At 53.8% G+C, this 25352-nt stretch overlaps 1 protein-coding gene across 1 annotated transcript in view; it reads right to left on the bottom strand.

Moving 5' to 3' along the window:
- Positions 1-1081: 1081 nt before the first annotated feature.
- The window catches only part of CACNG3 (calcium voltage-gated channel auxiliary subunit gamma 3), a 63773-nt gene continuing 39502 nt past the window's right edge, over positions 1082-25352 (bottom strand). The window contains exons 2-4 of the mRNA XM_067534253.1: positions 10111-10194; positions 6120-6260; positions 1082-2581 (exon numbers count right to left, since the gene is read on the bottom strand). Coding sequence (XP_067390354.1) covers positions 2070-2581; positions 6120-6260; positions 10111-10194 — 737 coding nt within the window. The 3' untranslated portion in view covers positions 1082-2069. The remainder of the gene's footprint in view (positions 2582-6119; positions 6261-10110; positions 10195-25352) is intronic.

The raw sequence follows: 25352 nt of genomic DNA, 5'->3' as shown, positions 1-25352 counted from the left end.
TTCCAGCTGCTCAAAGTGCGCCCCGTGAACGTGATACCATTCTAGGTGTTTTCATCAAACTGTCCCGGGATACCCTGTCAATGCCCGTACAGCAATCTAAACCTATCACCGGTGTAATCGCCTCCGGAAAAGGGAGGGGCTCCCTGCGCTGGAATGGAGGGGGATGTCTTGAGAGCACATGGCAGCAGAGAGAACTCAGTGCGCACAGCCCCAGCACTCACCCCGAGGGTCAGGAAAGCACAGCTGCAGCCGTAACCGTGCCGGGGATGTTTCTCTGTTCCCTGCACGGGGCTGCTTCTGCCACTGAGAGGAGGCGGGAGCAAATGCTCGTAATAAGCTCGGCCTGAAAAGACTTTGCTAACGGAGGAGTCCCGCGCGCAGCTCTTCACGCCTTCAGAATCAATCTGACTGCGCTATGGCAGCTTCTACCCCCTCCGACCCTGGACGCGCGCTGTGGAGTGTGTACGTAGGGACTTCGCTACACTGACCCCTGAAATGCAGCCACCTCTTTCGCAGTGCAAGGGTGCATGGACCACGACAGACCAGTGCAGAGCAGGATATGCTACTTAATCCCGCTGTAACTGCAGGGGAACGCAAGGCGGCTGCATGCAATGGAATTTGGCTAAAATCTCTGCTCCTGTCAAAAAGCCCCAGGGGCTCTTCATTGAGGAGAGAGGGTCACCACCTCCGATGTAACCCGTGCGTGACGTGCAGCGTCTGCAGCAGACCAGCGGGGCCACTGGCCTGGACAGAAAGCCACCTGTGGCTGAGTCCTCGCTCACCAGCACCACTTGTTGCAGTGGTCTCACGTCCCCGCACTGAGCAGACTCATCCCCAGGCGCAGCGTGGAAGAGCTGAGGGCACACCTCTTTGGATGGTAAAACTCTGACTTCCCTGCCTGCTCCGCGCTATTCCTGCAGGGCAGGATGTACGTGGTCCTTCGCTTTCTCTTGGTTGCACCTTGTCGGCGGGGCGATGGGGAAGGCGGAGGCTATATTGTAAAGTGCTTTGTGTGACACACTGCATGATTTCCCTGCTGTTCACGGCAGCGTGAAAGTGAGTTGCTCATTTAGCCAAGTAATTAGATTTGCCGAACTGGACTTTTTTATTGTTATTTTTCTCTTTAATCTCCCAGTCAGTTGAGACATTCTTCATTACAGAGCCATACACCAGCGACACGCACATCACTGCCAGGGGCTCAGATGCAAACCCAGTCACTCCTCAAATAAGACTAGGCCAAGCATCCCTCCTTCATTGTGCCCACACAGTCACTTGTGTGTGTGTGTGTGTGAATTTCAGGGAGCTATTTCATTCAGTTTAACACCGGAGGGGAATGAAATGCTGTCTAGTTGCTACCAGTCATTGGCGGGAATCCGCTTCTTAGCCCATTTACATGATCTGAATGGAATACCCTCTGCCCCCTCCCCTCCCCAAAAAGCCTTTCCAAAACCACAGGAAATACTAAAAGGATGTTTCTTCCAACCCAACATGAAACAATTGGATTCCAAGCTATTTAATGCATGCACGAAACCCAGACCCGAGCGCTCCATCCATTTTAACAACACGCGCGCTCATTATGTTAGCCAGTTCAGTGCCTCTTAGTCTGAACTTCTGGGCAATTTCGCATAAATGTAACTATCGGGTGAATGATTCTCACAAACAAGGCTGTCTCCAATGGTTCCATTGGGACATACAGCTAAGGTAACACTGTGATTGTTATGATCAATATGAACGATGGTGACTCTGAGAAGTCACTGTCCCGGAGGCCATTGGAAACCCCCGTGCCAGTCCTCAGGGACGTTGCTTCCCGCGACTCACAGCAAAGCCAATGTCCCTTTCCAACCACAGAAGGAACAGGAGTGGGATTGTGGGGCCCAAACACAGTTCAACCATAAACACAGTGGCCTGGCCTGGCAAGTGGCATTTAAGGGGCAGGGAGCCATTTGGGTTTGTTCTTTAAAACCGGAGTTTCGCTGGTAACAAGGATCACGTCATGCAGCCAGACACTACACCTCTCACTACTGCCCTGTCTGGCCTGGTGCTGGAGGGTGGTGTGGGGAGGAGCTGGCTCAGACCGGCGTGGTTCGTCTGTTGGCTTGGTTGTTGTGCAAGGACTCCTTGAACTCTTTGGGGATGGAGTTATGGACCTGTAAAAAAGGGTGATCCCGCTCCGAGTTGAGCAGCGTCCCCATGGTCACCTTGGAAGGATCCCTGGAGAGGGTGAACAAAGAGATGTCAGTGGAGGGGATGGTGCTGAACCCTTTGCTGACCGGAGACATATCCCTGGACCTGGACCCCGTGGAGCGGGAGCTGGATCGCCTGCGGAACCGGTACCGGTAGGTGGGGAGGCGAGAGAAAGCCGACTTCTTCAGCAGCTCGGAGTGGGACTTGGCGCGGATCTGGCGGTGCTTCTCGATGTACATGTGCACGGCGATCACCCCCACCATCTCGGCGACGATGAAGGACAAGGCTCCAAAGTAGAAGGACCAGCCATAGGAGTAACTCTTCTTGGAGTCGCTCTGCCCGGGGTCCCCAGCGTTCGCAGAGATATAGACTATAATCCCGATGATGTTGCTGAGACCTTGGGGGGAGAGAGAGAGAGAGAGAAAGAAAGGGAGGGGCTCCCTTAAAAGCAGCACAAGTAGCCGGGCTAACAGACATCTCTAACCCACTCAGAGCAGGCCAGAGGCCCAGTCGGAACATTGCCGACTCTGCATTTCCGTCACAACAGGCCGGTTTGTCAAAGCCGAAACGTTTTGTGAAGACGCATCGGTTTTGACAAGTTTTCGAGGGGAGGTTTCTGAGGTGCAGGGCTCCCTGGCCACGTCTGACCAGACCACGAGAGGCGACTCCCAAACCAGAGCGTCACCATCCGGAGTTCATGACGCCATTCTGTCCCGTGAAAGTGTCTGACGCAGAACGAAAACACATTTGGAAACCTCCCCAGTGGTCACAGGATGGAACGGTCCTCGTGGGCCCATCACGAGTCAGCCCCCAGGCGGCCTGTGCGAAAGCCCCGTTCATGCTGTCTTCTAGGGAGGGTGGCTTCCTCTGGGGCTGGACGACCACCAGAGACACAGAGCAGGGAGGGGACTGTAAGACCTCCCCTGCTCTCCTCATCTTTATTTCTGGTCTCTGGAGTTCAGGCTCAGGCCTGTCCCAAATCCCGAGGACTGGGCCTGTTGGCAGGTGTGTGTTTGTTTATTTTCCCGGCCCTCAGGATTCCTTGGTTCTACCTGAGACCCTCAGAGCCGAAGTCTGCTCCCTGGGTGCTGCCCCCTGAGTGGAAGCAGGGCCCCTGGGAAGCTTCCGAGAGTTGCTTCTCGTGGGACATGCAGCCTAGTTGGCCATAATTGGGGCCCGGCACAGGGCGCATCGACACGACAGCTGGGCGAGTGTTTTCCGGCTTGGGGAGACGGACACTCTAGTTCTGCTCGACCTAGCAAGCCAAAAACAGCAGCAGAGCCGGGGGGCAGCGCAAGTGGTGGTTGGGCTACCTGCCCACATCCAGACCTGCCTTGAACCCCTGGGGCACGCACGTGGCAGGCTCACCTGAGCTGCCACGTGTGCTCCCCGGGCTACACGGCTGGTTTTAAGGCACTAGTTCAAGCAGCGCTAGTGTGGGTCTGCCCATCTGAGCCGGGAAGCGTGCCCCCAGCTGGGGTGTAGACGTATCCACCAGAGAGCAGGGTCGGGGGTGCACAAGGAGCCTTTCCCCCTTAGCCGCCCAAAGCAGGGAGAGGCTGGGAGGAGGCTGCCCCTCCACTGTGCCTCCCGTAGGTCAGCACGGAGGGGCTCAGATAACACAGTGTGAAAAGGGACTTTTCTGAACCGAACCTCCAGCCGTCTGGGTCTCTCAGCTCGTCTGTGTGCACGCGCGCAAGACAATTACTCCTCTCCTTTTAATTTCTAGCAAGTCTGGAGGTTGCGTATGGGAACGGGGCAATTTTTGCCTCGGCAGCAGAGCGGGCGTGGCAGTGTCAGATGCTGGAGTGAGGCTGAGCTGCCTGCGTTTGTATTCACGTAACGAACGGATTTCGATTACGCGCGGCCTGTTCTTTTCTCGTCTCATCGCACGCTCCCGTCAGCCAAAGGAAGGAAACGGATGTGTCTCTTTGGGGGAAAAAACAAAACAAAACTTCCTTGGGACTGAGCCGTTGTCACGAAATAAGCAGTTAAACTGTCGGGAAATGTTACACCTAGAAATGAGGCACCCAGAAGGGACAGGCTGGCCCAGAGAGAGGCGTTTGCCTCTGAAGATTGCAGCAGCCCACAGGCCTCGTGCCCAGATTTCCCAGGGCTCGGCACTCACTGCAGGAGCCTGATTTTCAGAGGTGCTCAGCACCCAGCGACACCCGTGGTGACTCAAAGCCCAGCCTCCCGCCTGCAGAGCTGGCTACTTTACTGCTCCCATTTTGCTTGTAGAAGATTGTGATTTAGAGACGCTCCCTGGCATGGGCCAGTGTTGTACGAGTTGGGAGATGTGCCCTACATCAGATCTAGCATGGCCGCTCCCAGCTGCACACCTGGGAGTTGCTCCCCTCTGTGCTTTTAAAGTTCTGTTCCTTTCCCATTCACTACTTTGGTCTTCAATGAACCCTCCAGATCGTTACCTGGTGTCAGCAGTGGGATTTGAATCCACGCCTCCATGCAGAGACCAGTCTTTAATGCACCTGGAGCCGAGCTCTTTGGACATCGGACTTGAAGGAATGTCGGCTCTGCAAAGGAAACCCTGTGGTGCTGGCTCAGCTGACTCCTGCTCACAGGGCTCAGGCTGCAAGGTTAAAATAGCAGCAACGAGGTTCCCACTCGGGCATACTGCAGCCCAGGCTCTGCAACCCGGCAAGGTGGGAGGGTCTCTCGGAGCCCAGGTTCCAGCTCACGTGGGAACATCTACGCCGCTAATTTTAGCCCTGCAGTGTGAGCCTCATTCGACTGGCCAGGATGCTGAGACTTGGTGCCAGGGGTTCCTCTCTGCAGCGCAGACATGCCCTAAGTGCGGGGGCTGAGAGCTGTGGACGAGTTGGCCCCTTGCTGTATCAACCAGCCTGAAAGAGGAGGGAACCCTCTTGGGAAGAGTCCTAGAGAGCTGCAAGGAGGAGGAGATCCTCCGGGTACGTTTTTTAAAGTCAGTCCTAGAACTCTAGAGGGAGGCTGAAAAATCAGTCCCAGAGAGATGATCTTTCAGAAATCAGTCTGCTAAATGTTGAGGGTGATTTCCACAGAACCCTGTTTGATTCCTGAAGAGCCCCGTTGCTTTAATCCCCACCAGCTGCTTTAGGGCTTTTCCATAAGGGACACAAGGGGAATGGGGACACCGAGTCTTTCACCTCTACGGTTCAGCGGTTCAAATCCGGACGAGGTCAGTGTTGTCCCAGCGTTGCTGCATTGCAACGTGATGGCGACCTCACTGCAAAACCCATCACCTAGCCCCCTTGCTGGCAGCCTGGGCCGAGGGGCCAAGCACAGACCAGGCCATTCCCCTCGCGCCAGGGCAGAGGCGCGCCGGCAGGAGGCTGCGTGGGGGCGTGTGTGGTACTGGTGTGACACTGCCTGCATCTGATGACCTCGCCACGGTCTGAATGGAGAGAGGAAGAGCCAGACAGGAATGCCTCGCCCTACCCACACCCCTGTGCCTGAGCCCTGCCCTCTAGGGATCTCTCCCAGGCTCCACAGCCACTTCCTGCCACCCCGTGTGCATGGGGCCCCCCTGCCCGAACTGACATGCAAAGCAGTGATCGATCTCCTCCTCCTTCAGACCCCTCCCTAAGGACCACTTCGACCGCAAGGCCCCCGTAATGGCCATCCGTGGCCAGCAGGGAACACGACAGCATTAGTCCAGCTGGTTTCCTTATGCCTTTAAATAAAAGCCCCTCTTATCCTGCAACTTGCAGCCAGACACACAACCACCTCTGCCGCTTCCTGCCCCGCTCCCTCTGCTTCTTTATGACACCCACTTCTTCTGCCTTGTCTTCGGTTTTAAGGTCCCGGGGGCAGGGACCGCATCTCACCATGTGCCTATGCAGCACCCCGGAGGACGTGGCCCCAATCCTGGAGGGGGGAGGAAGGGCCACTCGCCGTGCAACTCCTGAGCTGCTGTGACTTGGGCGGGCACTTACCTGCCGAGACAAAGAAGATCCCAGCGCTGAGAATCACGTTGTGTTTGCTCTTGTAGAATTCGCTGGCAGCCACGCACAGGCCCCCGAAGAACAACAAGGCCACGCTCAGGATGGGGAAGATGCTGGACGCCCTCACAGCACCTAGCGGGGGGGGAGAGAAGGGAACAAATCCACAAAGCCCCGTCAGTCATTGCTGGCCTAGTCACAGGGGGGTCCCTGTGAAGACGCGTATGCAGCTCCCTGGCACGTCGGATGCTGGTGGTGGAATGGCCAGGTGATGGGAAGGCTGCATCTCGGGGGTCTCATTCTGCTCCCCTTAAAATCAATGCCAAGATTCATGGCATCAGAGAAATGTCAGGCTGGCGAGGACCTCGGGGAGTCCTCTAGTTCAGCCCCCCTGCGCTGAGGCAGGACCAAGCAAACCGAGACCATCCCGCACAAGTGTTTGGCCAGCCTGTTCTTCAACACCTCCAGTGACAGGGATTCCCCAGCTTCCCTGGGAAGCCTCTTTCTGTACTGAAGAGTGAGAAAGCTTTTCCTAGTATCTAACGTAACTCTCCCTTGCCATCACTTCTTGTCCAGCCTTCAGTGGACGTGGAGAACAACTAATCACCGTCCTCTTCACATATCTGAAGACTTAGCAGGCCCAGTTCTTTTGAACTTTTCCTCCTAGGTCAAGTTTTCTACACCTTGGATCATTTTTGTTGTTCTCCTCTGGACTTTCTCCAATTTGCCCACATCTTTCCTCAGTCAAGGGTGGTGCCCAAAGCCAGACACACACCGCACTCCGGCGGGGGCTCGCCAGTGCCGAGCAGAGCGGGACAATTAGCTCCATGTCTTACATCTGGCCCTCCTGGGACCCCCTGAGGCTGTGCCAGTCTGGTGTGGGTTAGAGCAGCCGAGAAGTTGCTCTAACTTATGCCGCTGAGGGAGCTCAGGGCAGCGAAGGATCGCTTTCCGCCAGTGCAACCTCTCTCTGGACACACTCCCTTTGCCACGCCTGGGTTGGTGCAGGTGCCGAGGTCTCCAGCAGGCTCATGCCAGGGGAGAGCTCCCTTCTGCGAGAGGAATTCCCTGCTGGCTGCTTGTGTTCAGAACTTGGCCCTTCGCACGCCTTGGGCAGCACAAGTGGCCAAGAGCGCGGCACGGACTCTAGCCCCAGGGTCTCTTCCCCGGTTTCTAATAATAACGCACGCCCCAGTGCTGCCCGTGGGCCTGCCCAGATCTGCAGGATTGGGGCCTAAGACCATCAGCACTGAAAGGGCCAGCTACCGCCCTCCGGGACAAATCCAGGACGTCCCTGCCCCTGGAATGGCTCTGCAGTCAGGCAACCTCTGGACCTGCCTCGGAGCCCAGGAGCCAGCACTGCCAACCCCGGCCTTTCGGAATCCTGAGTCCAGCCCCTCAAATCATGAATTTGTCTTAAAAATCATGAGGTTTTAGAATGAACCAAGTCGGGTTCTTTTTCTGTGTCTCCTGGGCTCTGAGCCATCGGGGGTCATGTTTTGCAGCTTTTCCCCCCGTAACCAGCAGGGCTAGAATTGCACTTTTTTATTTTAAGCTGAAAGCTGGGATTCTGGTACATTCACATGACTCTGGGTGCTGGGGCTTTAGGAAAAACACCAACTCTCATGAGACTGGGGAGAACACTCTGAGACTGGCAGTACCGCCAACCCAAAGCATTTCAAAATCATGGGTCAGACCTCCATAGAATAATGAAATCAAGAGATTATACCAAAGAATACATTTGGAGTTCTTTTTGTTTGCCCTCTGGGTATTCAAGGCACGCATTCCAGCTTTTCTCCACCAGGAGGACTAGAGATTTACTTTAAAAAAAAAAAAAATGAAATCGGAGTCACTCAAATAACGTGAGTCCAGGAGCTGGGGCTTTAAGTAAAACACCATTTCCCCTCTTTAATTCTGCTCCAGAATAGATCTTCAGCCAGGCCACTTCAGTATCAGTTTTGGAGACATTGAGCCGAGGCTGTTACAGAAAACAGGGTCTTTTTGCCTTTTCTAATTGGACTCTCAAAGGTTTAGGCCTCCAAAATGACTGTCAAAGTTAATTAATTCATCAAACCACTCTCTGCCGCTAAAGCAAAGGCATTTAATGGAATGTGCTCAGTTTGGGGTTCTCTTCTCCCCATTAGACCTGTTAAAATAAGCCCAGGGAATACAGAGCAGCCCCATTAAAATGCAATTCTCGGGGTTTTAAAAAAGGCTTTTTTTTAAAATGCAGGGAGAAAAGAAGTTAAAAGCTTATCTGCTAAAATTAAAATCCAATGCCATTAAGCACTTCCCCCTCCGAAACAGAGGAGCAGAATTGCTGGCATTCCCAGAGAGCAGCGTGCATTGTTAAACGGTGCATTTGGAGAAATCCTCAGTAACAGGAGGAATGACAGTGAGGAGACAGACTACACCACGGTCCAGAGCCATTCAGCCCTGGGCAGAGGGACAGCACATGGTACTGGCATCACTTCAGATTCAGCCCCAGGTGTCATCCCTCTCCCAGGGGCTGAATTCACCCTCCCGGGGTATGATGTCCAGACTCAGTGAGCAGCAGCCTGCTGGGCTAACGGAAAACCTAGAAAATTCACAAGATAAGGAGAAAATCTCTCTTCCGGTTCCCAAATTGGCTCAGAGAAGAGGGCTTGCTCTCTGCTCCAGTTGCCAGCAATGCAGATGTTTCAGGGGTTATTTCAATACCAGCCTCCCACAGCCCTTCCCTATCCATCTTCTCTCCCTGGAGGCCAGGAGAATGGCTATCCAGAGATGCAAATACCTCTGAGAGCGACATCTGTACCCCCAGACTTTTTTTTATTTATTTAGAAATGGGGTTGTTAAAATTAACCTCTTGCAATGCTAGTTTGGTTTGTGTGTGTGTGTGTGTGTGTGTGTTCATGTGCATATGCTTGCAGGGCATGTTTGCAGGTGTGTGGTGTCTGTGCAGCTTTTATGCATGCCTGTGTGTTGGTGTTTGGCATGCCTGTGTGCGTGAGCATGTGTGTTTGTGGCGTGTGCCACATCTATCTGTGAGTTTGTGTGCATCTGTGTTGTACGCATGTGTGTCCATTTGCACGTTTGTGTTTCTGTGTTTATTTGCACACACATCTGTGGAGGTGTAAAAGGGATATGGCTCCTTTTCTAAGAATCTAGCCCACGTCCTCTATTAGGTCCCCTTCATATAAAAGTCCATTCGTTTGCTAGATTTCCGGCACAGGTGAGTAGACAAGAGGGTCCTGCATTTCCTGGGAGGTCTGCCAGGTCTATTTCCATTCAATCTATTTGCAAGTGACTGCTATTGACAAAATATATGGCAGAGGCGTCAGATCCTCACTCCACTGAATGCCAACAATTTCCAGAGCTGGCTGAGGAAACACAGGACACAAAGGAGGAGAGGAATCATTGCAAAAAAAATATCCTCTGGCAGCAAAATTGCAAGGGCCCAGCTCCTGATTTTGCAAGGAGCTGCAGGCTTCCTGAGCACTGAGGATTCTGGACATCTCATAGGACTGGGCCCGGGAAAGGGCGGGACAGATTTGAAAGGGGATCAAAGGAGAAAGATGCCGGTGAGATGTGACATCATTACACTACCAAACGGAAGGTGTCGTTTACACTGCTCAGGAGGCCATGGACGGGTACTGATCTGCCTCTGTAATCAGATGGCAAGAACCGGTTGGTGTTTTTTTGGAGCAGCAGAATGGGCACAGCTCCTGGCCAGGGACGGGCATCACAGGCAGTGCCACGGAGGGGTGGAAGCCGAGCTGACGCCAGAGAGTGTCTGCATATTATGCGAATGAAAGGGACAGCCAGAATCCAGGGAGGGAGTCCCCATTTTGGCGAGCGCTGACATTAACTATTTCATATCCTCTCTCCCCCTCTCTAGGTTCTTAGGAGCTGCTGCCGTCACCCGAGGATCTGAGTGTGCTCCCAGAGATAACAAGCGGAATCACACTGGGCCAGAGGAAGCGGCGCCTGGACACAGACTTACGTAGCAGGTACTCGGCCGTGTCTTGCTCGTAATCCGCATCTTCCGGGAAATGATCGATTTTTTTACAAACTCCTCGGAACGTTCCTGTGGAGACACAAACCCATTTGAAGCGTCAGTGGTGTTCCCCAGAGCTCTCCGGCTGGCTCGAGAAGGGTTTGAAACCCCTCTGGGGATGAACAGAGACGGAACGGAAGATCTGCAAAGCCACCGCCCCATTACACACAGCTACCGTCTGGCTGGCTTCCCCGTGGGCTTAACCCCGGGAGCAGAGCTATGCAGGAGATCTGGCTCCAGCGCTGCCCAGCTGGCCGGTGTAAAACTTCTCCCCTCCCTCTAGGACTTGGTCTGGGAGGCGTTCCCCAAAACCTGGCTTTCAGTGCCTTCTGTCAGCGGAGCAGGCTACCCTGGCGCCTCACGGGGCTACTGATGCACTGCCCTGGCCACTAGGAGATAGTAACTCTTGGAGATTCCTGGTCATCTTGGGCTTGTGATGGTTTCCCAAGGCAACGCAGCTTGCTGCGCCACAAAGAGCAGCACCTGTTGGCTGCCTTGAAAACCTTTGCTGTATTCATGGCTGCGTTCTGTTCGGACAGCCGGCGGGAGCCAGCTACCTGACAGGCACCGAGGAGACGGGCCACGCTGGGACACTGGCTCGTCCCTAGTGGAATGCCATGCACTGGAATCTCCAGAAGAGGAGTCACTGAACCCCAGGAACCTTGCACAAAGATCCTTTTCCACAGGCCCCTGGCCTCTCGCTTATCCCCAAGCGACCCAAGCATGAGGAATCCATGCGCACAGTTCCAGCCACTGGCCATTCTGAACTGCCAGTACCCGACCCGCATCCCGCCGAGACCTCTTGAGCACACAGTGCGTACGTTTCACGGCGCTAACCAGGGCAGGAGCTGCTCGCATGCTGAACCCTTCATTACTGGCACTCAGGAGTCTCACAAACAAGATGAAAAGTGGAAGACGCCACCTGTAATCACAGCACCCCTGGGCACCCAAAACCCCCATCTTCCCACTCCTCTTCCAACACGCCCCCCGCCCCTCTGGACGTGCAGCACCCAACACCCCCTAATTCTGATGCGCTCCCCGAGTTCTTCGCACTCCACAAGCACCCACCGACCCAGACACAACCGTGGCCACCGCAGCAGCTGTGAGCTGGCTCTGGAAACGAGTTCTGGGTAACCACACACGTGTACGACTGCACTAGCATCCCACTCAGCTGCAGACCCCATGTCTAAAGCTGCCCCACTTGTCCTAGGACGTCCACTCCTTCCCGCCCCACCCCTGGCACTTTGGGGAAATCAGATCATCAGACCTGAGGCTTTTCACTTCCCCACTGGCCCGGCTGGGACGGAGATCTGTGCGCTTGGTAAGGGTTTGCGGCACTTGTGCGATTCCCTTGAATTCACATTGCTCATCCATTTCCAGGGACACTCTCCCGCCCGAGTTTCCTCTGGAGGGAAGCCTGACAGCGTCCAGTTTCAAAGTGACTGATTTAACTCTTTCCAGCTTGTCTTCCTCGTCTCTAGTGCTCACCCTTCCTCACCTCCACCACAGCCGAACACGCACAGGGCCACGCTTGGGCGGTGGCGTAAACACGCAATAACCCAATGGCTCCATCTTTTTCCTAGGCTTCTGGTCCAGTGGGTGGGGCTCACTGGCTCCCGGAAGTGGTGGAGTTGAACATCAGAACTTGTCGCTTTCTGAAATCACGTGAAAACTCCCCCAGCGAGAGGAAGGCCCGTCTGCTACCGTTCGTTGCCAGTGATCATCTGCTACTTATTCTACTTAGTCATTATTGATCGAGGCTGGATTGGGACCAGGGACTTAAAGGGACAATTTGCTTTCCCTTCAGCAAGCCCCCGAGCCGGAGCAGCAACGTGAGTGATCACAGTCTGTGCGCCAAGTATTCCTCTGCCAGTGTAACTGGATATTGTACTGTTCTTTGCTTCCTGCCGACCCCTTCCCTGCACTCTCGGGTCGTGTTGCCGTGGGCTGTGTGTTCCACCCCCAAGGGGGAAGCAATTCCTGTACAGATGCTGGGAGCAGTTGGGATGAAAGCTGCAACATACATGTCCGCTGTTCTTATTTCTTTCCATAGTCACAGGCCCTGCTATCTTTACGGATTTCCTAAGGGATTCAGCTGACGAGTGCAATGGTTTGCCCTCTGTCTGGCCAGCAATGCTGCACAGTGGTTGCAGTCGTTGCACTCTGTTGCAGGCGCCCTGTTGCACTGGGATCTGTTCTCAGCCCTGCTGTCATTCAGCAGTCACGTACTGCCTTTGGCCAGTATTCAACCCAGTCTCACTTTCCTCCTTGTGTGATATACACATGCCCTCGTCTCTAAAGCCAGCCAGTGCAAACCCTGCTGTTACAGTATTGACACGCTGTCTGATGGACAGAGATGCGAATGAACGTTCATTTTCTGCAGTTAAGCTCAAATAAAGCAGGGCAGGCAACAATTTGCTCCCACTGCCCAGGGCAAATCCTTCATTTGGTTTTTGATGGAGAATCACTCACTGTATCTGTAGCTGAAATCTGCCCAGCCCTTTAACTCCACATTCTCTCACTGGAATAGAAAGACCGCCAAGTCGTTACAACGTGTGTTACCACTTGGAAAACCCTTCCCAGACTTCAGCCCTGACGCTGTGCCCATCTGATTCTGGGAGGTTAGTGTTATCTCCTGCCAGGCTACCTTCCTGGCGTGCTCTGCAAGATAACCTAACAAAGAGACTGACTTCCAAGCTGCTGCTCACGCAAATAGCATCTGTCCAGAGGCACAACAGCATTCAAAGAGCTCAGCACCTCTTCTTCACAGCCTGGCCTCTTTGCCCTAGCTACTTCCCTTTGATCTTGCTGATGACTTACAAACGCATCGCGTGAATGGACAGACAGACAGACAAGCTCTGCTAGAGATACATGGGAATCTACTTGAATAAAATAAGGTCTCGGCCAAACCTTTGCCTAAAATACATATTTTTTTTGGGGGGGGTACAGATAAATTCATTTAAACTTTAAACACACAAAAGGTTCCTGTGAACACCCTATCTCTGGCTGCTCCCCTGGGTGTCCAGGGAGGGGGTTGCTGTGAATGTCAGCGGGAGCAGGACAGAGGCCTGGCTGGGTTTCAACCAGGACTGGAAACGGAGAAGCGACAGGAAAGGCTGGCCTCACGGGACACATTCTGATCTCAGTTGCAAAGGGCATGTCGACACTGCGCTCGCTGCAGCTCAGCTGTGGCACTGCATCGCTACCACTGGAGCACCCTCGTGCAGACGCTTCCTACATCAACAGAAGGGTTTTTGCCATCAACCTCGTTAAACCACCTCTCCGAGAGGTGAAAGCTGCATTGATGGAAGAATCGTCTGTCGACCTAGCCACGGGTTTAGGTCGACCTAACTCTGTTGTGTGGGTGCAAACCTGAGTGATGTAACTAGGTTGATCTAATGTTTGGGTGATCAGGCCACAGATGCAAATCCAGATAACATCAGAGTAACTGAAATCAGGATCCTCCGAGAGCTGGTTGAAAGAATTCCCACAAAACATTTCTCATTGCAATTTGCTGATTTGCCAAAATCAAAACCTTTCACAGGAACAGGTCAGTTTCAGCTGAGTTTCTCTTTAAACCAAGAAGGTTTCAAAGCCTGACTATCAGGCATACTTCCTTCGGAAACCTGCCAGCTCGCCTGCCTAGCTCCTTGGCGGTGCATCTGAGGGGTTGCTGGAGACCTCAGAGCTTCCATGAGCCATGGCTCTGGGGCAGCCCGCCAGGCAGATTGCCCCATGGCCAGGTGTCCCAGGGCTTTCAGGCTCGCCGGGGGGACTACACATGAGCCAGGCCTCTATTCCCTTTTGCGGGGAATTTTGATATGTTGGGGTTTTATTCCAGACTGGAGCTCCTCCCTGAAACGGAATGACCCGTCTCTGCCCAGTTCTAGTCCTGTGCTTAATATTTGCACCCACTGAGGTTTGCAGAGATTTATGCAGCCTCCAGCACCCTGATCCAGCCTGGCACTCAAGCAGGTGCTTAATTTTAAACGGTCTCACTGAAGTCAACGGGGACTGCTCGGGTCCTTAAAGTCAAACAGGTGCTTGAAAGCTTTGCTGGATCCGGGCCCAGAGGAGCACCCAGGGCTCCTGGCAGATCTCAGGCCCCTCCAGTTTTGCACTGGTGTAACTCCACTAGTTGCAGCGTAGTTACTCTGGATTTACACCAGCATAACTGAGCTCAGACCTGACCCTCGGATTTTCAGAAGGGAACCCGCTGAGTCACCTCTGACTCCTCCAGGTGGCTGCTGCGTGGAGTCCCAGGGACCAAACTGACCACGGAGAACAGCACAGCAGCCTCGCGGGAAGGGGGCAGAGATAGCTCCCGCTGGGAAGTGAACACACAACTCTGACACATGATGGTGGCAGCTGTGTGTGAACATCGAGGAATGGACAGATCTGCATAAAGCAGTGCCCCAGTCCCCCCCCCCCCATCCCCCCCCAATCCACTAATGTTCACCCACCCTGAACCGTCCTGTCAGACAGCCCAGCTCACATTTCCATCTATTATCTTCCCCCCCCAGGCACCACTTTCTTATTATGTATCCTGTGAGAACACCTTGAGACTCCAGGATCAGGGCCCTGCTGTAGAAGGTCTACGGATTGCCACAGCCCTCTAGGAGCGCTCTGGCTGGGATTCTGACAAGATCCAATGTTGGATAAACAGCCTCTGGTCTCCCAATTTGCGGCTGAGTCCAGAAGAGAGAAAACTCAAGGATGCGTCTGCAGGACAACAGCTTGAGCAAAAGCCAGAAGCAGCAGAAAGCTCACCAGAGTCCTGTCCTCAGGTGATTTCTAGCTCAGGTCCGCACGCTCAAGAGGTACGGGTAAGCGTCCAAAATTAAGGGTGCGCATGTGAACCAAAGAGCTGATCATTTGACATGCACCTGTCATGAGTGGAAATTCCCATCCCCCCCCAGCCCAGTCTCACCGGGAGGCTATGCCTGGACTCAATAACGTGCAGAATTGCTCATTCACTGATTTAAGGCTCAGGAGCATGGACTGGCGGCCAAAAGCTGCAAAGAAAAACGGTTTAATTCTGTGGGGTGGGGAAGGGAAGCCTGTCCCCGGAGCTTCGTGGGAGATGACAGATGCGCTGGGCCATTCAATTGCCTCCGACTTCGCTTCTGGGGAAAAGGATTCTTTCTGCATCAAAATGGAGCCATTTCTCCTGTAAAGTCCTGGCTGCTTATTTTGGCTCTCGGTCTCCAGCGTGCTGCAGGGGCTCGGCTCCCTCCCTCCCCTGCCAGCGTGGTGATGGCTGTGCCGCACATGGAAAAAACCCAAGACGGCTCCCATGCGCCAACGTGGTATGTCAGGGGCCCAGCCGCTCTCTGTGGGATGCCAACGCAGGAGCAGCACAGAAGCCGTGCTGGCCAGGATTGTGGCGGGACGGGGGGAGGACCCCAGGGAAGCGAGTCTTTGGGGCCGGGAATGGAGCAAGGTGAGCTCCTGCCAAAGCTGCCAGGCCGGCTGGTCCATCAGCCGAGCAGATCACCAGGCTGCGTGCTGCAACATGAGATACCCGAGCGAGAAATTAAAGGCACCAGCAGAGTCCTGGAGATGCCCACTAACGTTTATTGGTTTGTTTGGACAAATGCAGGGCCTGCCCCAGCTATGCGGCGAGATCCCTCCCTTCACGCCGACCTCCGTGACCCTGGGCGGGCAGGCGATATTTGCCCTCTGCTTGGTTTATGAGGCACTGCTGGGAGAGAGCCAGGTGCAGAGCAGCTGCCATGATTCCTGCCCGTGTGAGTCTGGTTGCAACAGCAAGAAAACAGCACTGGTCTCCAAAGCACATGGCGAACATTACACAGGAATCCACACAACACCCCTGTCCTGCAGGGCACTGTCATTCGCCCCATTGCTACTGATGAGGAAACTGAGGCACAGAGCATGACTTACCCAAGGCATCCCAGAGGGAGTCAGTGACAGAGGCAGGGTTAGAACACAGGAGTTCCTGGTTCCCATTCCTGTGCTCAAACCTCGAGGCCACGGTGCTGACAAGCCAGAGGCACTTCATTTATGCCACATTCTCTGCACCTCCAGAGGCAGTATTATCTAATGGGTAGGGTGTTGGCCTGGGTGTCAGGAGACCTGAGTTCTGCTCTCGACCCTGCCACTGACCTGCTGGGTGACCTTGGGAAAGTCACGCCCACTCTCTGTGCTTGGTTCCCCTTCTTCCCTTCTCTGTTCCTATTCTAAACTCTTCAGTGCACGGACTGTCTCTCAATATGTGTCCGTACAGCACCTAGCACAACGGGGCCCTGTCTCAGGTGAGGCCTGTCGGTCCCACTCCAGTACAAATAATAAATAACAACGAAAAACCAGCCAGTAAATGGAAGGACAAGCACAGCAACATTAAAAAGCAAACCTGAGCGCAGCAACGGCCTTGTGCCAGAAATTCTCTGGTTTCACTCTAGGCCCCTTCAAATGCAGCCCCTCCCCGCGGGCCTCCAGGCCGAGTGCAGCACCTCCCTCCAAGCCCCTAGTCCAAATGCTGTCCCCACCCCAGGCCTCCAGTCCAAACCGACACCAAACACGCAGCAAGACCCCACGTTTGCTGCCCCACCAGCTGAGGCTTCCGCCCCGGCTGCTGTCCGCCGTGGTCTTTGATTCCATGAGGGCTTATGTTTCCCCTCTGGTTATTTTCCTGCCCTCAGGCACCGGCTGTGCTGTGGCTGCTCTAAAGTGAGAGCTGTCCTTGCTGCATCTCAGCTGCTAGATGACGGAAGTACAGTCAAGGGACCAGGTCTCCTTTATTTCATCCCCATCCACGGCTTCACAAAGATGGTGAAAACCAAACTGAAGTGCCGAGACAGTTGTGTTTCCACGCAGCTGATTGCACAGCTCTCGGCTCAATCCTAATCCTGCCTCCCCTCCTGCAGTGGTAGTGGAAGGAGAGGGACCCCCCCAGCAACCCAACGTCCTGAGCTGGTAACGGGGCATCAGCCCTGCCCGACAGCCTGGGCTGGGAGCGACGCACTTGGCTAAGCAGCACCAGCAGCAGAGAGGTTGCTTGGTAAAGGCTCCATCCACATCCCGACATCCGTAGGCAGGGACGGAGTCCATCGTCCCGTTCTCACGGCGGCAGCAGCAGGCAGGCGGGTGGCCACGCCGTGCTGCTGGGCTCTTGTCCTGCGGCATCTGTTGCTGAGTCACTTCTCCCACAGGATTGCAAAGGACGAGCGGAGCCGTGAGCGGGGCGGCTGGGAAGGGACGATGCCTCGTGTGGGCTGGGGAGGATGAAATGAAGCGGGTGGTGCCATGTGACATGCCCCTGGGAGTGCTCCACGCAGCTGCATCAGCTGAGCTGTTTCAGGGCTCCCGGGACGCGCCTGAGCGGAGCTGAGCTTTCCGACGGACGTCGGTTACGTTCAGAACATGGCGCTCTAGGAGCCTGCTGACAGCCACACTTCCACGCTGCTTTCAGAGCGGCTGCAGAAGGGAGAAGTCAAGCCCCAGCCCACATCCACAGTCCCTCCCTGGGATGCAGGGGATGCTCTGAAGGCTAGAAGTATAACTGGGTTCAACAAAGAATTAGAGAAGTTGATGAAGGACAGGTCCAGCAATAGCTATTAGCCAAGATGGTCCAGGATGCAGCCCCGTGCTATATGTGTCCCTAACCCTCTGACTGGCAGAAGTTAAGGCTGGCCGACGGGATGGATCACTCAATAACTGCCCTGTTCTGTTCATTCCCTCTGAAGCACCTGACACTGGCCACTGTCAGACGGCAGGACACTGAGCTCGATGGACTGCTGATCTGGCCATTCTTTGTTGAAAGGACTTTGCTGTAGCTCAGCGTATCCCTTAATGCATCTGCTGTACATGTGTGCAGCCCACGGGGACACGCCATGGCCAGGTATGCACAGGCACCCGTGGGCTGGGGCTGGGCCTGCCCCGTGAACATTGTGTCATTAAGTTTTGCTGGCATGACCGCTCACAGCAAGCCAATGCCCTGGTCACACATGCAAGTATTGGCCAAGACCAAATGTTGCATGTGTCAGTCTGAGTGCTGACCCAATCGGGGAACAAAACAAAAAATACCCTGGGACTCTCTGAGCAATCACCACTATCTATGCAAGAGAGCTCAGATTTGAAGCATTCAAATTCAATCCACAGTGTCAAAAACCGCAAATAATTACAATTTCCTTGATTTACTCATCATTTGAAATCTGCTCAATGCACATACAGCACACACGCTGACTCAAATACACACACACACACACACACACACACAGCCCCCGATCCAGCGCGTGCGCACACACACACCATGTATCCTGGTGCAGCATATACACACGCTACTGTTATAAACACATGTTCTGACCCAGCACAATGTACACCCGCCAGCATACCCCCGTGCACGTGCACACACGACACACACTGAGAACACTCACACACCATATACACACAGACCCACTATACACACTCCTCCACGGCACACAAATACACGGAGAAACACATGGGCCATGTGCAAAGTGGTAGGTCCCTTCATCAGTCCGCGGTTCATATGTAGCTCATATGGCTAGAACCAGATTCTTCGCTACTGATTAAGAAACAAGGTTTCTGCATTAAATATGTCTAAACATTACAGAGGCTGCACTTCGAAATCAATTGGTGACCTTCTGGATGCCTCCTTCAAGTCTATTTGGCTTCGCTCACATCGCAAAGCACAAGGCGGCTGAGATCTGTTCTATTCAATATAGATTTGCCCTTTATGCCGTTTAATGGCTGTAAAGCTCCTATTAGCGAAGAGAGCTGTGCAGAGTGTGTGGAACTTCACAAGATCTTTCCCAAACGCACTGCCTCACTCCAGAGCTTGAACATCTCCATATGTAATAAACTCCTGGGCAGGGTCATGGGGCCAGCATTCATTATCTGATTAGAGGGGGGCGGGGGAGGGAAATCACTTGATACAGTGTGGGAGAGAAGTTTAGAGACAAAGTCAGTCTATCAGTGCAGTGTGCAAACGAGAATACTAATTTCCCTGGGCTCCATCTCTTTTGAAGCTCTCCTCGTCAGTCTAAGCCAGCATGGGAAGCCATGGCCGGTGCTGGAGCATGGCTCAGCACCAGGCTGGCTGATTGAGCAGAAAGGCAGGTCCACACCTCGCCATGGGGGGCCCTATCTGGCTCTTTATATGTGCCTAATTGAGGGCTGGCCAAAGGACCCAGGAATGGTGTGTGGGGAGGGAAGGGTGGCGAGGCAGAGGGTTAAACCACATGGCTTCCCATGACATCCCGTGATGTTCCATGCATGTCAGCAGATCAGATGTTTTTTGTTCATGTGCTGCACGTGTGTCTTTTGGGACTGAACGGTACAAAAGGAACTGCTTCTATAGCAGCTTATAAAGGAGTTAAACAAAGCAAGAATTTAACGAGGTTCAAAGCAACTGGGCATTTCTAGCAGGATATCAAGACTATCTGGAGTTACTGTAATTAATGACAACGGCCATGTTCACAGGGACATGAAACCAGGGCTTTAGCCAAACTCTTCCAGAGCAGGATGAAGCCTAATGTGGGGGCAGATAATCCCACATCTTCTGCTGGGGGGTTCTTACGTCTTCCCCTGAAGCAGCTAGCATGGGCCACTGCCAGCTCCAGGATGCTGAGGTAGATGGACCTTGGCTCTGAAGCCAACTGGCAATTCCTAGGTTCCTAAGCCTGGTATAGAAAGCACGGTCCTCCTCTGGCATTCACCAGTACTGGGCCAGGACAGCAAATTATTTGGAAATTGCAATTCTACCCTACCCACCTCCCCCCATTCTGGAACAACAAAACTGGACGACAAATGGAGTGACTTTCTCCCTAGAGGAGCGGAACACTCTCCGCTAAGCTCAGAACCGATCCAGATGCCATCCCTGCGACTTAGTCTGCCCACAGCAAAGAGAAAAGACACTCAGGTTATTTCCAGGGACGGCTGACAGGGTGGGGAAGAGCCGGGTGGTTCCTAAACCGGCAAGTTGCCTGGATGCCAGGGTGATGGGCGTGGTCTGAGAACACAGCTACAGGCAGACAGACGGACAGACATCCGACTGACGGGGCGGGTCCAGAAGGCACAAGCGCAGCCCGCAGCAGGCCATGGGGAAGCATTGCCAAAGCGGGCCAGCTCTCTGGTACCGCTCGGTAGCCTTTCTTCTCAGGTGTGCTGGGCCTGGCTTGCTCCGCCACGAGCCAGGGCAGGACCATAAAGGTCCCGGATCTCAGGCCAAGGTTGCAGCGACGGGGCCACCCCAGGGAGACAGAAGGCTACTGAAAGGGAATAAGGAACGTGTGATTCACTGGCAGCAAGCTGCGGCCGTTTCTGGGATGCTGAGAGCACGGAGGGCTGGCCCTGCTCCGAACACGCCCTGCTGCCCTCCCCGTCTGGATGGGGAACAAAGCGCCTGGAGCCGGAGTCACCAAGGAGCTGCAGGGGACGGGTGCGAGGACCCAGCTGAAGAGACGCGAAGGCCAAACAGCAGCTTCTGGCAGGCGGCTGGCTGCGGGGACAAGGCACTGGCTGTGTCCCTGTGCACCCAGGGCATCGAATCCCTGGGGAAAGGGAATCGTCACCGAGAGGAAAAGGAGGAGAGGGCCGAGGTGGGGCCAGGGAGGGAAGGGGTGAGCAAGGGCCGGGGGAAGGAGCTGAGGGAGGGTGTGAGAGAGAGAGACAGACAGACAGACAGCTCTGGCTCCCAGCACCAGCTGCTGTGTGATCTGTGCGAAGCCAGAGCCGCCTGTCGCCCAGCCCCGCACCACGCAGAAGCTATTTTATGCTCTGACATTTATCTAGGATTTTTTACTCCAGCCTATTCATTAACCAGAGATAGTTACCGTGGCAACCATTAAGTCACATGACACACAGGGGAAAAAAAAAATCCCACCTTTTGAACAAACACCACAACAGTGTTTAATTCAGAGAGAAAAATCCTGGGGCCCAGCGCCCCCCCACCCCCACCCCCAAACACACAGACTTGGCCCTTCACCCTGATTAACGAGCACTGGGGCTAGGAGGTAGCCCTGTGTGTGCATTCCCCTCTGTCCCCCGCCCCGGACCGAGAGCTCCAGGACACCCTCTCTGTACATCCCACAGCCGCCCACGCACTCAGCGTGAGCCAGGTCACTCGACTGCTTCACCCGCGCACACTCAGCCCCGCGCACACGTCCTCCCGACACGCTGCAGTGTGCAGTGGGTACAGCCAGACCTGTCACACGCCCAGCCACCCACCCCTTATTAAAGGAGACCTGCAAAGGGAAACTAACGCTGAGCTCGGGCCCTGGCCTGCTTCTTTAGCCTCTAGCAGGAAAGCCGGGACTGAAGCGAACTCTTTTCTGTGCTGTTTACATGAGAAATTCAGGCTTTTTTTTTTTTTTTTTTTTAAATAAACCTGGGCGGCTCTGTAGGCCCCAGTAGAATTATGGGACATGAAGGAAGCAAAGTTTGAAGAGTCGAGCAGGATGGTGATTTGTAACCAGGCAGTTTAAAATGCTTTGCTGTTCCCTCTTTTTTGTTAGCAGGTATTTAAGTCCAAAGCCCTACCAACACTTGGGAGAAAACAAATCTGAGTTACAAATTCAAAACCCCAACCCTTCAGTCAAGGGCTGAGAGAGCTCTCGATCCATCTCTTAGACCACCAGTAAGACCACAGGCCCATCTACTCCGGTATCTAGCCTCTGACAACGATTGGTGCCTGATGGTCCAGGCACTGAGTGCCTAATATTGAGGAATTTTTTTCCTGACTCCAGCTGGGAATCAGGTCATTTCAGAGTACTCCTAGCATCTTCATTGTTATCCCAGCTAGTGTAACTGTAGATAATGTTCATTTTATATATGGATAACAGTAGCGAATCCTGCAGCAGTGAGTTCCGTGCATAACAAAGCAAAGCAGGTGGACTAGACTATACAGGGCCCCAATAACAAGTAACCCTTTCTCAGGGTACAGAAGCCCTCACATGTATTTTGGACCCACATGGTTTAGGACATACCTGGAACTCCCTTAGGATCGAAAAACTAACATCAAATAAGTTTGACAGCAGGTTCCCCCTCTCCGTTCTGCGCAGACTAATCATCAGTCTGTGATTTGCATCCTACTCAGTCTGCTACATAGATCTGCACTGGGGCACCTCTACGGCTCCCCTGGAACAAACAGCACCTTAGAGGAAAGCAATTACGCTGTGATCTTAGGGTGTCCTCCAACCTTAAAGGGAAAATAAATAAATAAGGGAGATAAACCCTTCTCTTTCGGGGCCTAGGCTAACCACTGAGGCACTGGCATAGGAAGGAAGAAGCTTCCTATATACCTAGCTTATTCTCTAAGTCTCCGCTGCAGGGTTTCTCACCCCTTCTTCTGGATGCAGCTAGTCCTGGTCACCGTCGGGGCTGATCACTGGGCGGGGTGGAGCCCTGATCTGATTTAGTGTGACAATCTCTGGGCGCCTGTGAATCAGGGGAGACCAGTGCCTAGCAGTAAAGGCCAGAAAACCTCTCACCAGCTCCGAAATTGCTCAGTACCCTAGGTCCTCCCTTCACCATTCCTTGTCGCCTATGCCCAATGCACCATGCATGGGGATGCATTGCAAAGCAGTTGTGACACATGTTCTCACACTCCGGAAGAAGGCCGGGTGGGATAGGCTCAACCCAACACTGCAAAGTTTGGGGGTGTTCAGACCCAGATCCAAATTTCGCAAGTTGTCCGTGAGCCGCACCCCAGTTCAAACCATCTTCGAACCGCCGGTCACGAGGCACTTCTGGATCCAAATGTTGCGGCTTGGCTTCATCACTTGTTACAACGGGCTTCTGGGTGAAAAACAAAACTCTGTGGGCCAAATTCAGAAGTGGTGGAAATTCAGTGGGATCAAAGGGGCCCAACACCTCTGAAAGTCAGGGACTGGATGTCCCAGGATGGGCGCCCCAAAATGGAACCTCCACAGTTGCTGGCCACATTTGAAAATGTGGGGCCAGACTTGTGCTCACAGGAAAGGGTAACCCTCCCACACTTCCTGGGGTGAATCAGAACCAGCCTGCTGTCAGGAATGTGCCCATAAGCCAGGCAGGGGGAAGCAGGGCTCCAACAAACTGGACCCTGCACCTTTGATTCTGGGGCGTTCTAGCTTTCTCTGAGAGATTTCCACAGTTGATGCATGCATCGGAGATGCCACTGTCCCTGCTCCACGTAGCTGAGTCATACTGCGCTGGGTTTAATTCATATACCAGCCAGGAGGGATTGAGCGAAGGCAGAAGGCTTCTGCCATTATTCATCCTCTGCTTAGCTGTCCCAGTGGTGGATCTCAGTAATCTTCTCTCCCTATTAGTGTGAATTTTGATGAGGTAACTTAGCTTATCACTGCACACAATACTTCCCTGGCCAGACCCCCTGGAAATGCCAACAGCCCGCTAGATACCAGAACATCAGCTTGTGTGACCCTGCTCAGGGAGACTCCGTTCCAGGCAGCCCCACGGCTCAGCCTGCTGGAATTGCCTTTCCTCGTCTGCGGCAGCAGCAGCGCTAACTCTGCTCTCTGCTTTTCTTAAGGAAGCTATCTTTAATCTTGGTATGTGCAATGTTTTGTTCCAGGGCCTACTGGCAAAATGGACCCCATGAAAGCCGGAGCAGGATTCAAAGCACAGTGATCCGGAGGTTCACTGTTTGTCATTTGCATTCATTGTGGGTTTTGTAGACACATTTGCAATCAAAGACAGAAGAGCTGGTTTGGATCATGTAAGCAGCATCTTGAAACTTCACCCAAATAAGTGTTCCTTCCCCAGGACTGCTCAGCCCAGACCCTAGATCCTCTTTCCCCAAACAGCCACTCCCACCTCCCTTATATCTGGGTGGGTTAGTGAACCACTTGGCTCACTGGCCCTGTCCACACTAGGAAAACTTTCCAAAAACGTCTTAGGGTTGCTAATATTGGTTCAGCAATCCATGTGTTATCTACCTAGGAAGCTTCCATGTGAATGGGCTCCGAGCAGGGTTATATGACATGGAACGACAGCAGCATGTCTACACTAGGGTTCCCACCACTAACACTGGTGGAGCTAAATCAAAGTCAGAAGTTCTTAGAAAATTCCCAGTATAGTGCATGTGGGATCAGTGAGTCAGCAGAACCCTCTGAATCCTTCCCCAGCAGGATCTACGCCAACGAATGGGCAGAGAGATTCAGGCAGAGGCCGCCAGCCGAGTGCAGATGGTTATAAAGAACACACAGAGCAAGCTCAATCTTCCCCGCATTGGCACACTTTATCCACCACTGGCTCTGCAAACAGCTCCCCTGGGCGCTCTGACAAATGTGCTAAGCGGCTGGGCACTTTCAGCAGGGATGATGGCACTCTGGCCTATTTGCTGACTCCTCGCTCTCAGGAGAAAGCCTTTCAGAGCCACTGCAGAGCTCCCGTGGGACTCTCGGGTCAGTGGCATCATTACCCTCTGGTGAGAGAAGAGCTCCTCTCCCGAGTTAGCTGCTGAGAGTTTTACTGAGCCAAGATTTTGTCTAGAGTGCAAGAGTGAGGAGGGCGGGGGAGAGCTGAAACCAGGGGGGATTGTGCTGCTGGATTGCAATGGACGCTTGCGTGGGCTCCGCCGGCGTTCCCCCCACCCGTGCTGGATGTACAGCCATGGCTGGCCCCGTCTGAAGCCACCAACACTTGGGGAGATGGCAGAACCCACAAGCGGCTTTCCCTTCCGTTGGGTGTTTGGAGCCTTTGCTAGAAAATCAAAGGGGAACGCATCTTCTCTCTTCTCTGGCGTCATCATCTCCCGTAAGACGACTAAAAAGGGCTTTGCACGCTCCACTCCCCAGCCCAGGAAAGGCTCCTGCCGAATAGTAATTCTGCAGTAACACCCCCCCCCCCCCAAACTCTTTGGGGTCCCGGGGACAGCGCTGGACAAGAAAGGGAGTGAGAGGGTGGCCTAGAAGTGAATCATGGAGCTTTGAGAAAAAGAAAATGATTGCAAAAATGTTTGAGATTCCGAGGCAGTGGGATTGCTGCAGACTGAAAACATCGTCACGGCTGCAGACCAGTTCCTCCCTCACTTAGCGCCAAACGTGCAATCCAGGGGCCTGCATTTCCTCTGAAACAAGGAACATTGGCATTGCCAGCACCGAGAGCAGAGCACCCTGCATGACACGGGCGTGCACCAGGAGTGTGGGGTGGCATCATTGAAAACGTAGCCATAGCTCGCACGCTGGGCCACAGGGCGTTAGCTA

Source organism: Emydura macquarii, unplaced genomic scaffold, assembly GCF_026122565.2.
Source record: "Emydura macquarii macquarii isolate MOO-44397 ecotype Brisbane River unplaced genomic scaffold, CSIRO-AGI_Emac_v2 contig_3390, whole genome shotgun sequence".
In the NCBI taxonomy this organism is placed as follows: domain Eukaryota; kingdom Metazoa; phylum Chordata; order Testudines; family Chelidae; genus Emydura; species Emydura macquarii.
Note: the sequence above shows the minus strand (reverse complement) of the source record. Positions and strands in the feature narration are given on the sequence as shown.